Consider the following 19,641-nt stretch of genomic DNA (forward strand, 5'->3'; position numbering starts at 1 on the left):
AAATTGACCTGTAGATCTTTTAGCTTGATTGGAGTTTCACTTTTGTTGATATAAAACCATATTTGTTGAGCTTTTGAGCATTGTTGGAAATAGTGATGGAAAGTTTCTTTTTGTTCACCACATAAACAGCATTCTTCGTTGTTAGCATTTGGAAGATCTTCTTGGGTATTTGTCTCATTTGTTCTTTCAAACATGTGTTCAAAGTGACCTAGATTGAACCTTTGATAAAATTCTAACAATCCTGGAGCTTGGGTTTGGAATTTGTAGAGTTTGTACCAGAAAGTTTTCCATTGAATCTTTGGAATTGTTTGCTTGGTGAAAGGAACTTCTTGTTGAGGGTTTTCATTTTCAACCCAAATTTCTCTTTGAATTGGTACCCCTTTTTCTTCATGATACTTCCTATTGAAATGGAGAAATGATTCTAATTGTACTTTTTCATCCTTGATATCTCTAACATTTAAGTGTAAAGCTCTTGATGAAGGTTGAACATTTTGAATATATTTGTGGTTGATTTCGGCCTTTGTTAAACGGAAAAATTCCATTTCAAAACCTCTTTCTTCATCCGAACCAATAGTGTGAGTTACCTTAAACCAACTTTGTAGCCATTGTAATTGAGTCTTGGAGATGTATGATTCAATATTTAAACTTCTTTTGACTTTTTGAATCATTGGATAATTACTTAATTTAAATTTGGTGTGAATAATTTTCAAAATTTCTAAGGTTGAAGTGCCCTCATCAATTTCCACCCCCTGAAGCTCTAGCAACTGTTGTTTACAAATTGAATTGTTGTTTAGATTCTTAAAGAATCTTGCAAAACTACCATCTAATAACTTAAACCATGGAAAACCTTTACGATAAGATTCATCTGTTTCAAAATCAAGAGCTTGGTAAGCATTAACAACATCTCTGGCAGAGTACGAACCTGATTCATCAATGACTCCATTTCTTAATAAGAATCTTTCTTGTGGATCTAGTTTCAAAACTTGAGTCAAAACATTTGCAAAATGTTGTAATTTCATTCTTAAGGAAGAGTAACTAACAAAATCTTTATCAGTCATCACGTTATAAATCATTTTTGCTCTATGTCCATGAAGTTGTTTTCTTAAATTCATTAATCCAAAACCACCTAGTTTCTTTGGAGTCATTGCTGTTTCCATCGAAATACCATGTAATTGTTTCTTAATGAGAGAATCAATTCTATTCAACATTGAGTGTTTAATGGGGTCATGATGGTCCCTGAAAAAGACAATTGATAAAACATAGATTGACAGACATAAACATCTTATTGATGCTGGTAAGTCTTGGATCAATGGAAAGTTGATTAATTTTGTGATTCTTTTCTCCAGGTCAGACCAAGGTGTTTGGTGTATATGAATACCTAATAATTTGGGGTTGTCCAGACTCATAAAAGCCGATGGAATATCTAATCTTGAGTATTCAGCTAAAAGTGATTGTTGGTCTAGATGGAGGTGATTTTTGAGCAACCATAATTTGGATTTATCTTTGTTAAGAGATAGTTGGGTAACTTTAGAAAATTCATCAAATAATTTTAGAACTTCTATACCATCACTTAGGTTTTTTAGAAACACTGCTAGATCATCAGCAAACGCTAGACATTTGAAAATTTGGGTTGAGAATTCACCGTTAATTGAGATACCACTTATATGATTTCTGATTTTTTCTAAAAAAATTTCAATCACTAACACAAAAAGTGATGGACTAATAGGGTTACCTTGACGAGTTCCTCTTGATAGCTTAATGGTCTTTGAATATTGATTTTCCATTGTTATTGACCCCATTTGGTGATTTGTAATGCTTTTGATGGCATTTATCATGAAATCTGGAATATGAATTTTTTTAAGAAGTCTTTCCATGAATAGCTGATCAACAGAGTCGAACGCTTTGGAGAGATCCAGGGAAAGTAATGCTGGATTATGGTCAAGTAAAACATTGGTATTGGTTGTTGATCTGGGATTAACCTCCTTCTTTGAAATAGATCCTAGATAAGAATATTCTTGGATAATATCTTCCATTCTTCGTTTGGGCATAAATCCAACTTGATTTCTGTTAATTATTGGATCAATGGCTTGCAATAGTCTGGTATTGAAAGCTGAGCTAATTATCTTCAAAGATGTTTGAATTAGTGAAATTGGCCTGAGATCTTTTGGGTCTAGGACTGAATCGTCATTTTTAGGTAACACTTTGATTAGAACTGTTTTGAATTGAGTTGGTAAGTCACCTAATTTCCCCATTTCGTTTGCAACATCTACTAACACTGGACCAAGTGGTTCCCAGAATATGTCCCAAAAGTTGTAAGAAAGTCCATCAAGACCAGCACTGGAACCTTGTTTTGATAATTTTTTTAACTCTTCACTTAATTCTTCCAAGGTAATAGGATCAGATAAACGTATTTGGGATTCATGGTTGATGGATTTTTCAAAAAAGGTGAGGTAATCATCAATTTGTTGCTGAGAAGCTTTGGTGGATGTATTTGTGAAGACATTTTGGAAAAAGTCAGCAGCAATATTCAACTTAGAATCCACCGAATGATGAGGATCTCCATTCTGGTCTTTAAATTGTTCAATCGTTGATTGATTGTTATGAAAATGGAAGATTTTATTAAGATCCTGGTAGTTTTGGTAAGGTATCGACTGGCTATTTGTTTGCTGTTGTTTAATTTTAAGTTGATTGAGCTCTTTACCATCAGGGTTTGATAACTCGTAATCAAAAAATCAAAATCAAAATATTCGCGAGTATTACATAATACATTACATAATACTCAATGAGTGTGTCCCCTACCACCCAACTATTTTGGCAGCAATTACCCATTATTATTATTACCTGTATACTATTAGCTATGCTATATACGTGCTATCCAATCAAATGATCAGTATTGACATATAGACAATAATGGATATTGATTACGTTAATGAAGATCGTATGTATATATTACCTTGGTATTATGATACTCTTGGATTATTTGAGCCAAATACTAACCATCTCAATCCCTAGATATAAAAGCCTTCCATGAAGCTTTGATATATGATGATAACTCTCATGATACAACAACTCCATCAACTGCAAATTCCATAAAAAGAGATATAGATTCAACAAATGAAATTATTGGTTCAAATGAATTATCAAATCAAATACATCAAACAAATCATGTGGAAAAAATTACTTCAAAGAATGATTGGGGTCCAATATATAAAAAAATTAACAAAAAACATCAAAAAAATCATAAGAAAGATGATTTTTTCCAAAGTTATTCTTATAGGACTTTAAGATATCCAATATTAGCATTCATCTTAATTTGGTGTTCTTTCCTTACAGTGGTTTATTTCTTTGTAAGGTTATACATTGCCCTATATGAATATATAATCACATGGAGAGGTAAAAGACGTGGGTTACGAAACACACTAAGAAATTCCAAAACATATAAAGAATGGATATCAAATGCTATAAAATTAGATAAGTTTTTAAAATTAGATTATTGGAAATCTCAATCAAATTTTTATTATTATGATTATAAAACTTTAAAAATTTCAATAAAAAAATTGAAAACTTTACGTGAGAATCCACAGGCAAAGGAAGAATTATTATTATTTTTACAAAATTGTATCAAGGCAAATTTTGCAGGTACAGAAAATCCAATATTATATTCACAAACTTATTATGGTACCAAAAACATTGTGGAAGAATATAATAATGAAATTGTTAAATCATTAACATATATAATTGAAGATGATGATTCAGATTCAATATCACCAATAATCAAAAAGCAATTTTTCAAATCAATAAGTAAAAATTTAGGTAAAACTGCTCTTTGTCTTTCAGGTGGTGCATGTTTTGCATATAATCATTTTGGTGTTATAAAAGCTTTATTAGAAGAAGATTTATTACCAACTATAGTTAGTGGAACTTCAGGAGGTGGATTAGTTGCTGCATTAGCTGCAACAAGAACAAATGAAGAATTAAAAACCCTATTAAAACCTGAATTAGCCCAAAAGATAACTGCATGTAATGAACCTTTCCATACTTATGTTAAAAGATGGTGGAAAACAGGTGCAAGATTTGATTCAATTGATTGGGCAAGAAAATGTAATTGGTTTACAATGGGATCATTAACTTTTAAAGAAGCTTATGAAAGAACTGGTAAAATTTTAAATATTTCAACTGTACCTGCTGATCCTCATTCTCCAGTGATTTTATGTAATCATATAACATCACCAAATTGTATTATATGGTCTGCCCTGTTAGCTTCTTCCGCTGTACCTGGAATTTTAAATCCTGTGGTATTAATGATGAAAGATCCTAAAACCGGTCAAGTTGTTCCTTTTAGTTTTGGAACAAAATATAAAGATGGTTCATTAAGAACTGATATACCAGTTGAAGCATTAAATACTTATTTTAATGTTAAATTTTCCATAGTTAGTCAAGTTAATCCTCATATTTCATTATTTTTCTTTGCACCTAAAGGTTCAGTGGGGAGACCTGTATCAAGAAGGAAAATTGGTCTTAGAGGTGGATTTATTGGTGCAGGAATTGAAAATTTTATTAAATTAGAAAATAAAAAATGGTTAAAATTAATTAAATCTTTAGATTTATTACCTCATTTATTGGATCAAGATTGGTCAAATGTTTGGTTACAAAAATTTAGTGGGACTGTAACGATTTGGCCTAAGATTAAATTAAAAGATTTTTATTATATATTGAGTGATCCAAGTGAAGAAAGATTAGGTGAGATGATTAGAAATGGAGAATTATCAAGTTATCCAAAATTACATTTTATTAAACATCGATTAAATATTGAAAGAACAATTGAAAGAGGTTTGAAAAAATTTAAATTAAAAGTTAAAGAATTAGAAAAATTGGAACATAAAGAATCTACAACTACTAATAATTTGAATGAATTAATTTCAAGTGAATCTGATGAAGAAGGTTTTTCAAATGGACTAAATCAAAATCTTGAAAATACTTTAAGATATCAAGTTAGATTTGATAAAGATGATGATGAAGATGATGAAGATTCTTATAATGAAGATGAAGATCCAGATTATATAGATGAAGAAAGTGATTATGAAAATTCTTCAAATTTTGAAAATGAATTTAAAACAAGATCAAATTCTCAAGAAAGTGAAGAATCGGAAGGGGGTTTAAGAAATAGAAGAACTAGTGCATGGTGGTGATATTGAGAAAAGAAGTATAGAAGAACAAGTGATGGATAGGCATGTTGCTATATAGAGAATAAATGAGTTATGAATTACGTGATTTAAATTGTAGTACCGAGTAAACTTGTGGACTTCGGATATAGTAGATTTCGAAAATGGAAAATTACACCATGTGTACTTGAACTTCAACAACATCAACTTCAACTTCAACAACTGATTAATCAACTCCATCAGCTTCAATATGACACAATTCAATTCAATCAATGCAATCATCCTAGACATCGAGGGAACAGTAGCACCAATTTCATTCGTTAAAGAAACATTATTCCCATATTTCCTTAAAGAAATACCATCAATACTTTCGAAACTTCAATATCCAATTTCATCAGAAACTTCAAATGTTATTGAACAAATAGTTTCAAATTTCCCTAAAGATATAACTAATTCAAATGAATCATTATTAAATCATATCAAAAGTTTAGTTAATAAAGATATTAAAGATTCAACTTTAAAATCTTTACAAGGGTTTATATGGGAAAAAGGTTATGAAAATGGAGACATAAAAGCTCCAGTTTATGATGATGCTATAAAATCTATCAAGAATTGGAGTGAATCTAAAAAAGTTTATATTTATTCAAGTGGGAGTGTAAAAGCACAAAAATTATTATTTAAATATGTTGAATTTCAAAATGGAGTTATTGATTTGAATGAATATCTAAGTGATTATTTTGATATTACAACTTCTGGGTATAAGTTTGAGAAAAGTAGTTATGAAAATATAATTCAAGATATTAAACAATCAAGTGGAAATGTTTTATTCTTGAGTGATAACGTTTCAGAAGTTTCTGCTGCTAAAGAAGCTGGATTAAAATCTTTGATTGTTTTCAGAAATGGGAATGGTGAAGTTAGTAAAGAAGATCAAGATAAATATGGATTAATTAAATCATTTGATGAGTTAAGTGTCTGATTCATCTAGCTATAGATCTCTACATTGTGTTTTCTTTTGCAAAATTTAATACACATCATAAAAAATAATTGTTATACACGTGAAAATAGCTTGTAAATATTTGTAACACATCATAAAAAAAATCACATACTTAAAAGGAGCAATATAATCTAATCTTTTTTATATAACATGATTATTGATCAGCATGATCATTGAATAAAATATTAGCAGCTAATTCTTCATTTTTATCACAAGCAAAATAAACTTGAATAGCTAAATTTGATTCAAATCCTAATTCAACTAATCTATTTATAGCAGCTTGATCTTCTTCAGTGATTGGAACTTCAACTGTTCCATCTTCACCAGCTTGTGGGGCAACTTCAGTGCCTAAACCTTCACCAGAAAGTTCGTCTTCATTAACTCCATTTAAAATCATATTAATAAATTCTTCTGGATTTTGTTGAATTAATCCATTTAATTGAGGATATTGTTGTGATAATTGTTCTAATAATGGTTCCAACATTTCTGGATTTGTACGAACAATTTCTCTAATTTGATCTAATCCTCCACCACTTGGTGCACCTCCAGTTCTATGTGAAGCACCTGGGGAAGAACCTGAACCTGGATTACCACCTGCAGCAGCAGCGGCAGCAGCGAATAAATCACCACTTTCAGCAGTTGAATGTTCTTCAGTTCCAGAAGGAGCTGATGGTTGAGTAGCAGTAGCACCTGTATTTGATCCTTCTGTTTGTTCACCAGATTCTTCTACAGCAGTTGGTGGTTGTGGTTGTGATTGTTGAGCTTGTTGTTGAAATTGTTCTGGAATACCAGTTAATAAATATTCAACAGCACGATCTGGATTGTTAAAAGCAGCTCTCAATGCTTGTTCAACTTGTGGTCTCTCATAACCCATTTCCATAATGTTTGCAATGGCTTTTTCTCTTGCTGAACCTGTGGCAAATGTTGATGCATCAAAATCACCAGCTTGTTCAGGTTGTTGAGATGGAGTTGGTTGAGCTGATTGAGATGATGGTGCTGGTGCTGGAACGGTTCTGGTAGATGGTTGAACTGGTGCTGATTGAGCAGTTGGTTGTGTAGGTTGAGCGGCTGGTGCTGGTGTTGGTGTTGAAGCAGCTGGTGTTGGTTTTTTAGCAGCAACTTTCTAATTAAAATAAAGGTTAGTAAATAAATGGATATGAAGCAAGAAATATCAATACTTACTGAAATCATGAAGATGACTTGATCATCAGCTTTGATCTTTGTACTTTCAATGGTTTTATCATCTTGTAAAACTTTACCTGTGATACATATAATGTTAGAATTCTAAATCTCAAATTCTTAGTGCTTGATCCACATACCTGAATAGACAAATTTCAATTGTTTGACTTCGACACCTTTTACTTGTGCAAGCTTTTCTTTTGCTTGTAAAACCTATTATTTTAATGATGTTAGTGATTATGATCTAGATATAAAGGGAGTTGCATCTCAAATAAGACATACTGTTTCTGTAGGTTCCAATTCAATTGGAATTTTTTCCTTTTTGAAATCTTTGAAGATGACTTGCATTTTGGGACCTCTTCTGTGCTTCTGAAATTGTATTGGAATGACTTGAAGTACTCAAAAAGTTGTCTTTCTACGTTTAAAAAGACGTGTTGACAATTTCAATGTTTTCGCTTTTCATGATTTTTTTCCCATCTCTAGTGGCAAATCCAAATCAACACTTTTCTGCATACACATCAGAGCGGAAAAGTAAGCTTTAGGTCAAAAAAAGCTAGTCAAATTGCTGAAATATAAAGGGAAAATACCATGAGCAGAAGACCTTTGAAATACAGATCTACTGATGCACCACCAGAAGGAGCTGAAGCTGAAGACCAGAGAGGGATCAGAGGTCCAAGTTCAGCCTTAACTGAGTTCTTGAGACAGCAAGGTATCAATGCAGAGGCAATTAGACAAAGACATCTCCGAAGACTAAGAGGTGAAGAGGGAGATGGCGAAGAAGAAGGCCAAGGAGATGGTGGAAATCAAGGAGAAAATGGTGGTGATAATGAAGATACAAATAACGATACACAAGAAGGTGGTGATGTTGCTGTGAGTGGTAATGGTGAACAAGATCAAGAAGATGAAGAGAAAGATGAAGAGGAACTTCAAATGAGAATAGCTGCTAGAAGGAAAAGAAGAGCTGCAGCAGGGAAAGATGATGACGAGTACACCGACTCTGATGAAGATGAACTTGGCTCTGATGAAGAAAGTGCAGAAGTACGAAGACGTCCAAGAAGAAGAGTTGTTGGTGAAGAGGAAACTTGCGCACAATGTTTCAACAAATTTATTGTTAACGTTTATACTAAATCTGCAGCTACTGGTGGTTATTTGTGTCCAGATTGTACGACAAAACAACTTGAGAATGAACGTGCCATGAAGAGAAATCAAATGCTTTCAAGAAAGAAAAGACAAAGATTAGCAGCTGCTTTATTAGATAGACAAGATTTGAAAATCCCAACTTTACAAGATCTTGCAATTAAAAAAGTTACAGAAAGAATCGAAGATGTTGAACAATTTGGAGATATTGGTTCATTAAATATGAAAAAAATTGCCAAAATCTTATGCAGAAATAGATCCCTTGATGATAATACTTTACAATTATTCTTAGATATCAAAAATGAAAAATTAGAATTTTGGGATTGTTCAAAATTAACTAAAAATTCATATGAGAAAATCACATCATACTGTCCAAATGTTAAAGACTTAAAATTGTTAATGTGTGGTAGACTTCATAATGATAACTTGAATTATTTCACTTCTAATTTACATCATTTAACCAAGATTGAACTTGATGGTCCATTCCTTATTAATAACGATACATGGAGAAACTTTTTTGAAAACGTTGGTGATAGATTAACTGGATTGAAAATATCTAATACCCATAGATTTGATGATGAAACTTTCAAGACATTTTTAGAGAAATGTGGTCCAAATCTAACAGAGTTGAAATTATCAAGGTTAGATGGTATTAAAGAAAAAGAATCTTATGATTTGATGCCTGTTTATCTGACCAAGCTGGAAAGCTTGGAAATCTCATATCCCCATGAAGAAGAACAAGTTAGTGATTCAGCCTTGATAAATTTGTTAAGTATAAATGGTGAAACATTACATACGTTAGTATTGGATGGTTCTTCGGGTCTTACTGACGAATTTTTAGTCAATGGTATTAAGCCATTTTGTGTTAATTTGCGTTCTTTATCATTATCATTTTTGGATCAAATCACAAGTGAAGGATTTGTTGCATTATTCAACGAATGGAATTCTAATTTAGGATTAAATGAAGTATATCTAAGAAAATGTTTCTCATTAGGAGATGAAGGTATAATCGAATTTCTCTTACATTCGGGTCAATCATTAGTTGAGTTATCAATCAATTCAGTCAAGGATTTAACTGTTGATACATTTCAAATTATGAAATGTCCAAATTTAACATATTTAGATACGGGATTCGTGAGAGCTGTTGATGATGTTGTTTTAGAATTAATTGGGAAAAATTGTCCACAATTGAAAGTTTTAGATTGTTATGGTAATAATAGATGTACATCAAAGGCTAAGATAAGAGAAGGTTTAAAAGTCATTGGAAGACAAAGTGATACAATATAGGCACACATGGATTAAAATTAAATTAATTAATGATAGATACGTCATATTTATGTAGTAATTGTTTCGTTTCGAAGAAGAGGATATCCAAATTGGTGAGTGTTAATGCACATACTTTACGCTTTGACACGTTCTATACTTATAGATTGACGACAAAGATCAACGCCCAGGATAAATATAGCCTTCAAATTGTGTTACAGATCTATATCAAATCTCATACACAATCAATTTTGATCCAATTCCTTGAATTATTCGTTTCAGACTTTAATATGTGTTAGAGATTGTTCAAAGTTGACTTTTGTGTCATCCCAATTAGGAAATCTTAGATCTGAGATTCTGTGACAATTTACTTCGGGCACTACACTTATAACCAAAACTTCATAGTGAAGTGTATGAAAAGTAAAGTTTCTGATACGTAGATTCAAATGAAGGTCAATCACATCTGAAAAAATATATAAAGAGATGGTATTTCCTTCATCCAGATCAGTTTTAATGTTTTAGTTCTGTAGAAATCATCAACTATTTCAATTATCACTCAATTAATCAAATCAAAAATGTACTCAGCTATTCAAACTATTTCTTCAAACGCTTCATCAAAAGATCAAAATGAAAACAAAGATTTTGGTGACAGAGTTGTCTTACCAAGAATTGATAACGCTGGTTGTGTCATTGCTTAAGCTCTCTCCATCTGATACATTAGCTTGGTAACTGGTTGCTGCTGTCAAAAATTTCTCAGGTTTTGACGCTTTAAGCTCAATGGACTTTTAAAAACATTTTTTTACTTTATTTTATGCCTTAAGTTAATATATATTATATCATTATGATTTTAACTAGCTTAGTTTAATAGCTGGTCTGTAAAATTTCTCATTGGTATACTCAGCTGAATTATACAGTAAAATTTATGTGTACTGATTTGTGTTATTGAGCGTTTTCTTGAGAGAGCTCATGTCGCCTCAGTTATTCACGCAATTTTGGAAATTAACTCTGTTTTCTGTTTATTCTAATATATATATAAAGGCGACATCTTCCCATAAACTTTTAGTTACTTTCAATATATCGTCTTTCTCTTCACAATAGTTTCAATATAACAAGACAATTACACAACATGAAGTTAATTACAAAAGTTCCAAGATTATCAAGTGCAATTGCACTAGCTCTTATGTCTTTCGCAGTGTTATCATCTGCTTTAGTGATTCCAGAAACCAACAATACAATGACTATCTCATCATTGAACGATGCTACTAATATTGATTACTCAAGTTACATTGTTAACGATGCGGAATACTCATTACTTGATGCTTCGGATTATCTTAACATCGACGTCAATGTCACTTTGAGAAACATGTTAGGTGATGAAGCTGATGATATTTATAGCGATGAGGAGTCATATGATGACTCTATCAATGCAGCAGCTGAACCTTATAAGCATTATAGAAGAGCTAAAAGAGTTCATAGTATTTTCCAAAAGAAGAAACCAAAAAATTACAACAAGTCACCAATCATCGATGCCATTGCAAAAGATAGTGGATTACCAAAGAAGAAAATCATCCAAAGAATTGATAAAAATTTGAAAGTGTACAGTGGTGAAGTTCCAGCAGTTAAATGTAAAGATACCAAAAGAGGTTATGGTGGTCTTTGTGTCAATACTCAAAATCGCGCAGTTTATAGAAATGAGGATAGAGCAAGCCATCATTGGATGAGAAGTTATTTCTTCCCAGCTCAAGTTTACACTGGTTATGTGATCTCTCACTGGTGGAGATGGATTAATTGTACTATCCCTTTAAATGGGGTTATTCTAGATATGGTTTATTGTCAGCTTTGGAAATGGGAAAATGAGGTTATTGATGTGTTATTTGGTGTTTTCGCTTCAATTGGTTATCAAGAAGTCACAGGAAAGCCATTTGCTCCAGTTGCAACTACTCTTTTAAGTGTTTATGGGAGAATTGGATACAAGATGACAGGTTACAAAGCTGTCTCATGGACTGGTGAAGTTGTTGACTTGAATAAAACACCAGCAAAGTATGACTTACAATATATTTATGCTGGTTATGGTGATCCAGAATGGGACTCAAGAAATGTTTCAATGGCTATTTATCCAGGAAATAAAGCTTCAGAGCTTGGCCTTAGTGTTGTTTCAAAACCATGGGATCCAGCTCCTCAAAGAGGGATTGGTGTTCCAAATCCTGTTGATGATTTATTCAAAAAACATTGGAAATATAGTTTAAAACTTGATACAGATCAAATCAGATTCAATCTTGATCAAAGAAGTCCAGAGGAAACACTCCATAAAGTCAGAACTTTTGTTCAATCACAGGTCAGAAATTATATGGCATTGGGTGGTGGTATGTTGACTAATAACCATATTATGTTTATTAATCCTGACGATGTCTTTGGTGATAATGTTACAGAACCTGAAGAAGATTTTTCTAAATACGACGATGATTTGTCGTTGATCAATAAGATTGGACCAAATCCTACAGATGAAGAGCTTTTGAATTTGAACTTCAATGGTGTGATTCTTAGAGTTACACTTGAAGATCATGCTGAGCACACAATCAATTGGTGATTACACAGGGTATAAGAATAATATAATTAAACGTTCAAATTATCTGAGCTGTAGTCTTATAGAATAACACAACGTCTCTTTTTCTTTTTAGATACTGGAATATCATCAAATCCGTATTCAGAATTCTTGAAATAATCTGAGTAGATTGGTGGTGGAGGTGAAGCATCTCTTGATTCAATAGCTTCATTTTTTTTGAATTGTCTTGAGAATCTATTCTTCATTGATTTCCTATTTTCAGCAGCAGCGGTAGCATTAGAAGCTTCTATACTTCTTAAAGCAGCAGCAATAGCAACGTTGAACACATGATTCACATTTTCTGTTGTTTTGGCAGAACATCTGATATGATCAGAAGCACCAATTTCTTGTGCAACTTTTTCAGCTTCATGGAAATCCACACTTGAATCACTTGATGAAGTTAAATCCATCTTTGTACCAACTAATATGATGGGTATACCTGGACAAAAATGTTTAACTTCTGGAGTCCAAGTTTCTTTGACATTTTGTAAACTTGTGATGTTATTTATAGCGTAACAAACTAATAAAATGTTGACGTCTGGGTATGATAACGGACGTAATCTATCATATTCTTCTTGACCAGCGGTATCCCAAAGAGCTAATTCAATGACTTTACCTTTTGGACCTTTAACATTTGTGACATAGTTTTCAAAAATTGTTGGAACATAAACAGTTGGAAATTCACCTTGTGAATATGAGATCAATAAACAAGTTTTACCACAACCACCATCACCAACAACAACTAGTTTTATATGGAAATCAGCTTTCTTTCTTTGTGCATCTAATTCATATTGCGGTACTTCACTCAAAGCTCTTTCAACAGCAGGTGATTGGAATGTAGATTGTGTAGGTTGTTCTGGAGTTAATTGTGATTGTCTCTTCTTAGCTATATCGTATGGAGTCTCATAGGCTGTATCATCCGATGTTGCCTTTGAAGTTGAATCTGTGAAGTCCTTTACCGGTCTGATATAGTTTTTGTTATTATTATATGGTCTTGACTGAAGTGTGTTCATCTTGAGTGTGTTGTTGTTATATTATCTGACGTTTACTCTATATTTCTAAATGTAAACTAAATTTGATGAAATAGGGAGACTGCGAGTAATTTATAACCAATTTGGACAATGTATTGAAGAGCTTTGACACCTTGTATAACTATAGCAATGCCTAGATAACTTGATAGCCAGTATTCAGCCAGTGAGTTGTTGATATGAAAAAAAGGCTGTAGTAGTTGAAATGATCAAAGTTTATAGAATTCAGCCTGTTTTTATCAGTGTTTTTTTTTGTTTGTTTACTTTTCAAAAATAAACTTTTGAAATTTGATCTATTTTGAGATTTGAGATCTGCATGGTCGCGAATAAACGCTTTGATTGCCTAATGAGGAAGTCAAGGAAACGATATATTAATCAAATTTGAGTATAACAATTATATTGAAACTACAATCCAATTCTAATTTTTAATCGTTCGTCTTGTTCATTAATTTAGTCTTTGATATCTAGTTGTATAACCAGCTTTCTATCTTCATGATACTTATTCAAAAAGTTTAAATCTGCATTCTGGAACACAACATTACTTTGGAATATAGGATCTGTGAACCTTGGATCGAAATCTTTATTTAATAAACCTGTCTTGACATTAACATCTAAATGATCAACCTCATCATATGAGTCACTTTCATCGTTACCTAATGATGTATTAAAATCATCAAACAAAGTGGATGTAGAATCTTCATCTTTATCCTGTGTCTTGTAATAATTAACATCACTTTTCAGATTCCCACTTGTAGCAGCTTCACTTGGATAATTATGAGGTTTGATAATGGTGTTTTTAAAGCTCGTAATGCAACGTTCATGAATGTCTAAAGCTCTTGGTTTGAAACGATCATTTGTATCAAAATATGCTGGGATTGGATCATTCAAGACTGTATTTCTGACAATATATGCCTTTCTTCTGTTCAAAAATGCAATTATACGACATGAATAATTTGCATACTTCAAAATGTTCTGATCCTCAATACCTTTGTATAAATGTTCCTTTTTAAACGGGAATAATAGATAAAACCCATTAAATAGAAATCCGAAAACATACCTTGAACCAACAAGTATCTCCTCCATTAAATCACCAAGCGCAAACCAAAATGTATAAAAAACTTTCTCCACAGCTGGTGTTTTGGAACCAAAAGTATAGATATTTGAGGGAACAGTGAAATACCATAATTGAACCAATCTATAAATCTTATCCACTGGATAACATAAAACATGTTCATTTGATTGATAATTTTCCAGAACCTCTAACGCATATTCAATAAATGAAATCAATTGGCCGTATTGTACCCTTATTAGATCATCATGATTATATTGATCTTCATCTTCGATATATTGGGAACCAAATTCTTTTATAATTTCCAAAAATTCATATAAAGATTTATGATTATATCTTGGACTCCATACTGATCTGGCAGTGAATAACAACCCATCTGCATGATTTTTCAATTTGATGAATGATTTAGGATATTGGTCCGGATTTTCAAACCCAGTTTTTAATAAAACACTTGGTCCTGATGCTAATGAAAAGAAATCTTTGATTTTAATACTTTTGATATAAATAGATGAACTATTCAATAAACTTGTCAAGACTAATAAAGTTTCAGCATTTGAATCAGTTAAGTTTGATAATCCATTTCTAACATCGTTCATAACTAATCCTCTATATTTGAAAAAAAGACCCTCTAATTCAGGGAGTTGTGATGCTAATTTCCCCAAGCCTTGTGCCAACATACCATTGTAAAGATTTGGATCTTTTGCCGCCAAAGTCAACCTATTGTGAACTTCTCTTAACAAGAAAATTCTGGCAAAAGCATTTGGTGTTGTTTCATCAAAAAATTCAGGATATTTTTTCAAATCAAATTGAGGTGGTGAAGAATCATGTGGTATTAATCTGACAGTATTTGGATTTGAAATCTCTAAGCTATTCCCAGATCTATTTCTTGATGTGAATGCATTAGTTATAACATCCAAGTTTTGATATTGTTCGTTATCATCATTGAATGGTGAATTTTTAGATGAATATGATGAAATTGATCCATTACCAAATGGTGTGGTTGCATTGTTTTGCTCATTAAGCTGATTTTTTAAATTAGTTGATGAGTTTACTTGTGGTGCCATGCTTGATATAATTTCAATTGGATGTTTCATATCAGAAGCTGTGGATTGTGAGTGTTTACCATTACTCGAACTAATTTCTGATGGATCTTTTGATAAATCGTTCAAAGTGGTTATTGGTGTGTATTTTTGTTGAACTGGATTTGGATTATCATATGGATTTTCAACACCCTTTTTTGGTTCCTGTTGCTCTTCTTGTTGTTGATTATGATTTTGTAGTTCAGGATAAGAAGAAGGATTAGCATATAACGGGGGATGATATTGATTCTGAAAATTTTGTTGATAATAATATTGTTCTTCAGGTGACGTTATCACAGATTGTTGTTGTGACTGTGGTTGTTGTTGGATATAATAACTTTGAGGTTGGAATACTTGATTAGATTGTTGAGGATATTGAAGATGTGAAGAATTTGAAGCAAAAGAACCATGAGAGTCCTGTGAAATAGATTGTGAGCCATATGTAAATTGGGATTGAATATCTGGATATGGATAGTTGAGCTTTTGCTGTTGTTGATCATAGAAACTATTGCCATGTTGTAGTTGATGTTGTTGATGATATTGCTGATGTTGGAGCTCAATTGGCCCCATTGCGTGTTGATATAATTCATCATCATCCATATGTGATTGTCTGATTATGTTTATTTCTTGTAAAGTAAAATCCAAATAGCCACATCGTATCTGTTGGTGTTAGTAACTTTCTATTGTTCTATTCACAACATGTTGATATACTTACAGCTCTTGCAGAACATTTTTTACATGATGGTAATGTCTCATCACACTTTATTCTTCTCTGCTTACACTGAGGACACCCTAGCACTTTGTTAGTATCATATATTGATTTAATTTTAACATTATTATAATTATAACTCACCAAGTCTCGAATTTTTATGCTTTTTTCTATGTAAAACCTTCTTTGAAGCTTCACTTATCTTTTCTTCTGTTTCACCCATTATCTTTTCAATCTTTCTTTATATTTGCAAATGACTTGTATATCTTGATGAGCATCTAATGGGCTATCTTTATCTCATAAATATTAAATCTAAAAATGAATAGAGGAACAATCAAACTTCAATTAGTATGAACCGTCAATTTTTTTGATATTCGTATATATTTTGAAAGCCTTGAATCACCCTGGTAAAAAAATACTGATACTTTAGACGAGCAGCTTTAAAAAATTTTCCTTAGTATAATGCTTGGACAGAGCTCTGCTATATTCCAAGGATGATGTAGTCAGCTAAAGTATAAGTATACCCAAAATGTGAGACAGATTGACACTAGTTTAAGCTTCTCCAGCTAATTATTGTACTGAATTGAGCTTGAAGCAGGAATGAAACTTTTATAATAGGGACGGGTTTTGCACTATTCCGAGTACAAAGATTCTGGTCTCAACAAATTTATATGGAATGAAACCGCTTGTTGTGTGAAATTATTCAACTTAAGTACTTTTCAACTACAAATGGTTCCATGAAGTAAAGTAGGTGATTTATACAAGTATATATAAAGCTACAAAAATTTAAGGGATCCTGGAATGATGTACCTGAACATTCTATGTTAGATGTTTGTATATGAACTCATGATCATCTAATGAATGCACTGCAAGGTGCACGAACTACATCTTATGCTAAAGAATCAACTATATAACTGCCGCTTATGTACTGATTAATCATTATTAATCTGAACACCAATAGATCATAGTAGATGGTTTAAAAGGTATAAAGTTGTTGGATTGGCAATATTAAGCTATTCGCTATTCGCAATCTTGTCACCATGCTCAATGTGTTAAAGTTTCAAAGACTAATAGTTACTTGCATGCAAAACGCTCACCAAATAGCTGCTTTATAAAGTGGAATTATGCTAAGACTTCCTGCATCTATGCTTCAGAATCTGCACTTTAAAATTTCCTTCAATTTATGGAATATTCCTAAGAATTATATTTTTGATTGTTCCTATCAAAATCCACGACCAAACTTAACGTTAATTTTAAACAATCAAATCCTTAAGTTGACAACAATTAAAACGGCTCTCACAAGAGCATGAGTGTTAATACTCCAATATGAAGTTCTTCAATCATCATCATTTGACAAACTTTATCATAGCGAGGCTGGTTCATGACACATTTGTTAGGAAACTTTAATGATCAGTTGTTCTATTGTTCTATTAGTATATGAATTGCTCTTATGTTATCCGCATTGCCCTCAAATTGTTCTGATGGTAATTTAGCTCAAATCCATATTGAAGCTTAAATTCGCTTTTGAGCTGCCATGAAGGGCCAAGCAGGCCAGACTCAATTTGTTAATTAAATACCCTCAGAAACTTAGAGATCGACAAATTAATTAAACTTGAAATTAAGCAGTCTACATTGTTGAATCAGGACGTTGAAACTTGGTTGAAATTCATGAAGTGGTTCGTAAATTTCTGGTGTCCACCAGCTGAGTTATCTAGTATATATCAATACTATATAAGTCGACCATCTACCATCTACCACGGCCTTTATGTATATATACTAGATTGGTATTGTTCTAGACGTTAATACCTATATATAAGGCTTAAGCTGAAGCCTGAAACAGGAAAGTTAATATATAGTACCGTCACTTGTCACATTATATGCAATGAAATTGTGAATTGTAAGATTATAATTGAATTCTGAACGATATATTAATACAGCTATGCATTTGTAGTTGGCCTGTATTGATATGATAAGTATTGACCCCAAACAAGATCCTAGTTTTAACCAATTAGTAATTCCATTTGGTGTAATTAATTAATCATATGTGCGCAGCTAGTTTCATTTAAGAGCTTATATATTATATAATACCTATCGATTAATTATATAGAGGATCACAGACCAAATTGTACAGATATACTATAACTTTAAAGCTTGTTAATATAATTAATGCAGTGTCTTTTAACTAATATCGATGACTAGAGCTAAAATTAGCTGAGTTGGTGCACCACTAGCTGCAAATTATATATTCAATCGAACTGTGAATTCTTTTGCTATATAGATATAGCACCCGTGAGATTTGGAATCTCATAATATGATCTGATTGGTAATTACCAAAATCATGGTGTACACTGTATATAAGACTATCTTGTCCATTCTGCCTTCTAAAACCGCTTTGTACTCTAATAATAAAATAAGAGTACTTGGTCCCGTTTGGGCTTATTCAGAACTAGGGAATAACTTTCCATAAATTCGGGATTTGCATGATCTGGATTGTTACACGTCTGTAAATGCAGAAGATTTCAAAGCGATGGACCATATAAAATTTGGAGTTGTTCTTGTTGATGCTAGTGAATGGAGGCTTTTATCACAGCTTAGAAGCCTTATAGGCTGCCAGTGAAACAGAATTGTCGATCATAGGTTAAACTATTGAGTTTGGTTTACAAATTACCTATCGCTGTGTTTATCATCGTTCGATTATTATAATTGGAATACATGATGGGCTTAGAAATACATCGACCTGCCTAGCTATTGATGTCGAGGTTGATGATTTCATTATTCATGAAGCAAAACTGTGCATCGTTAATGTAACTATAGGGGGGCAGCCGTTAAGAAAGCCATATAATTAAAGCTAAAAGCTATACAATTAAAATCTTCAAACTACGTTCAAAGACATGATCAATAGTGTTTAACCTTTATAATTGATCAAATAGATACCAATTTTACCAAAATAATTCACGTCATTAAGTGAACAGGACAATAACACACTAAAGACCGTTGAATTAGCAGCTATGCAGTCAACCAGCTTATAGGCACAGAAATGTATATATATATGCTAGAAGGCTATTAGAGCTATAAGCTATAAGCTACGTCTATTAACAGGATTCAGTATAGAAGATACAAGCTGATCAAATTAATAAGTCACATGAGTTTGAAATAAGAAGTATATAGTAAAATGATCATACATATTATTGTATCTTATATTGAGTATATAAACGTCGAATACCAAAGCCTGCAGATGGCCGATCCAAGTACAATGTTACTATATCTTTGCCTGGATATAATTATATGATATATATATACGTCTATTATCCTTGGAAGAGGATCCCAACTCCATAGCTCACTGCTTTATAAGTTAATTATGTATTGTTCTATGCAATCATTTATCAGCTTATATATGTAGTAAATTGAGTATGAGTTTA

The 19,641-nt window shown here is 32.2% G+C and overlaps 7 protein-coding genes across 7 annotated transcripts; 4 read left to right on the forward strand and 3 right to left on the reverse strand.

The window, feature by feature from the left end:
* Positions 1-2,910: 2,910 nt before the first annotated feature.
* BN7_5756 (patatin-like phospholipase domain-containing protein) lies at positions 2,911-5,189 on the forward strand (the record flags this gene model as incomplete). The annotated part of the gene is made up of 2 exons (XM_011273659.1): positions 2,911-2,938; positions 3,013-5,189. 2 exons carry the CDS (start codon positions 2,911-2,913, stop codon positions 5,187-5,189), a joined length of 2,205 nt encoding a protein of 734 aa, XP_011271961.1.
* Positions 5,190-5,412: 223 nt separating this feature from the next.
* UTR4 (putative acireductone synthase UTR4) lies at positions 5,413-6,138 on the forward strand (the record flags this gene model as incomplete). The annotated part of the gene is made up of 1 exon (XM_011273660.1): positions 5,413-6,138. One exon carries the CDS (start codon positions 5,413-5,415, stop codon positions 6,136-6,138), a length of 726 nt encoding a protein of 241 aa, XP_011271962.1.
* Positions 6,139-6,310: 172 nt separating this feature from the next.
* RAD23 (Rad23p) lies at positions 6,311-7,683 on the reverse strand (the record flags this gene model as incomplete). The annotated part of the gene is made up of 4 exons (XM_011273661.1): positions 6,311-7,279; positions 7,339-7,415; positions 7,476-7,548; positions 7,618-7,683. 4 exons carry the CDS (start codon positions 7,681-7,683, stop codon positions 6,311-6,313), a joined length of 1,185 nt encoding a protein of 394 aa, XP_011271963.1.
* Positions 7,684-7,923: 240 nt separating this feature from the next.
* On the forward strand, positions 7,924-9,759 carry RAD7 (UV-damaged DNA-binding protein RAD7; the record flags this gene model as incomplete). Its single annotated transcript, XM_011273662.1, has 1 exon — positions 7,924-9,759. The coding sequence occupies one exon, from the start codon at positions 7,924-7,926 to the stop codon at positions 9,757-9,759; it is 1,836 nt and encodes a 611-aa protein (XP_011271964.1).
* Positions 9,760-10,861: 1,102 nt separating this feature from the next.
* BN7_5760 (uncharacterized protein) lies at positions 10,862-12,322 on the forward strand (the record flags this gene model as incomplete). Its single annotated transcript, XM_011273663.1, has 1 exon — positions 10,862-12,322. One exon carries the CDS (start codon positions 10,862-10,864, stop codon positions 12,320-12,322), a length of 1,461 nt encoding a protein of 486 aa, XP_011271965.1.
* A 56-nt stretch (positions 12,323-12,378) lies between these two features.
* On the reverse strand, positions 12,379-13,350 carry BN7_5761 (uncharacterized protein; the record flags this gene model as incomplete). The annotated part of the gene is made up of 1 exon (XM_011273664.1): positions 12,379-13,350. The coding sequence occupies one exon, from the start codon at positions 13,348-13,350 to the stop codon at positions 12,379-12,381; it is 972 nt and encodes a 323-aa protein (XP_011271966.1).
* Positions 13,351-13,815: 465 nt separating this feature from the next.
* On the reverse strand, positions 13,816-16,113 carry BN7_5762 (Zinc finger protein; the record flags this gene model as incomplete). Its single annotated transcript, XM_011273665.1, has 1 exon — positions 13,816-16,113. The coding sequence occupies one exon, from the start codon at positions 16,111-16,113 to the stop codon at positions 13,816-13,818; it is 2,298 nt and encodes a 765-aa protein (XP_011271967.1).
* Between the last annotated feature and the right edge of the window lie 3,528 nt (positions 16,114-19,641).

This window comes from Wickerhamomyces ciferrii, contig 00232, assembly GCF_000313485.1.
Source record: "Wickerhamomyces ciferrii WGS project CAIF00000000 data, strain NRRL Y-1031 F-60-10, contig 00232, whole genome shotgun sequence".
Lineage (NCBI taxonomy): Eukaryota > Fungi > Ascomycota > Saccharomycetes > Phaffomycetales > Wickerhamomycetaceae > Hansenula > Hansenula ciferrii.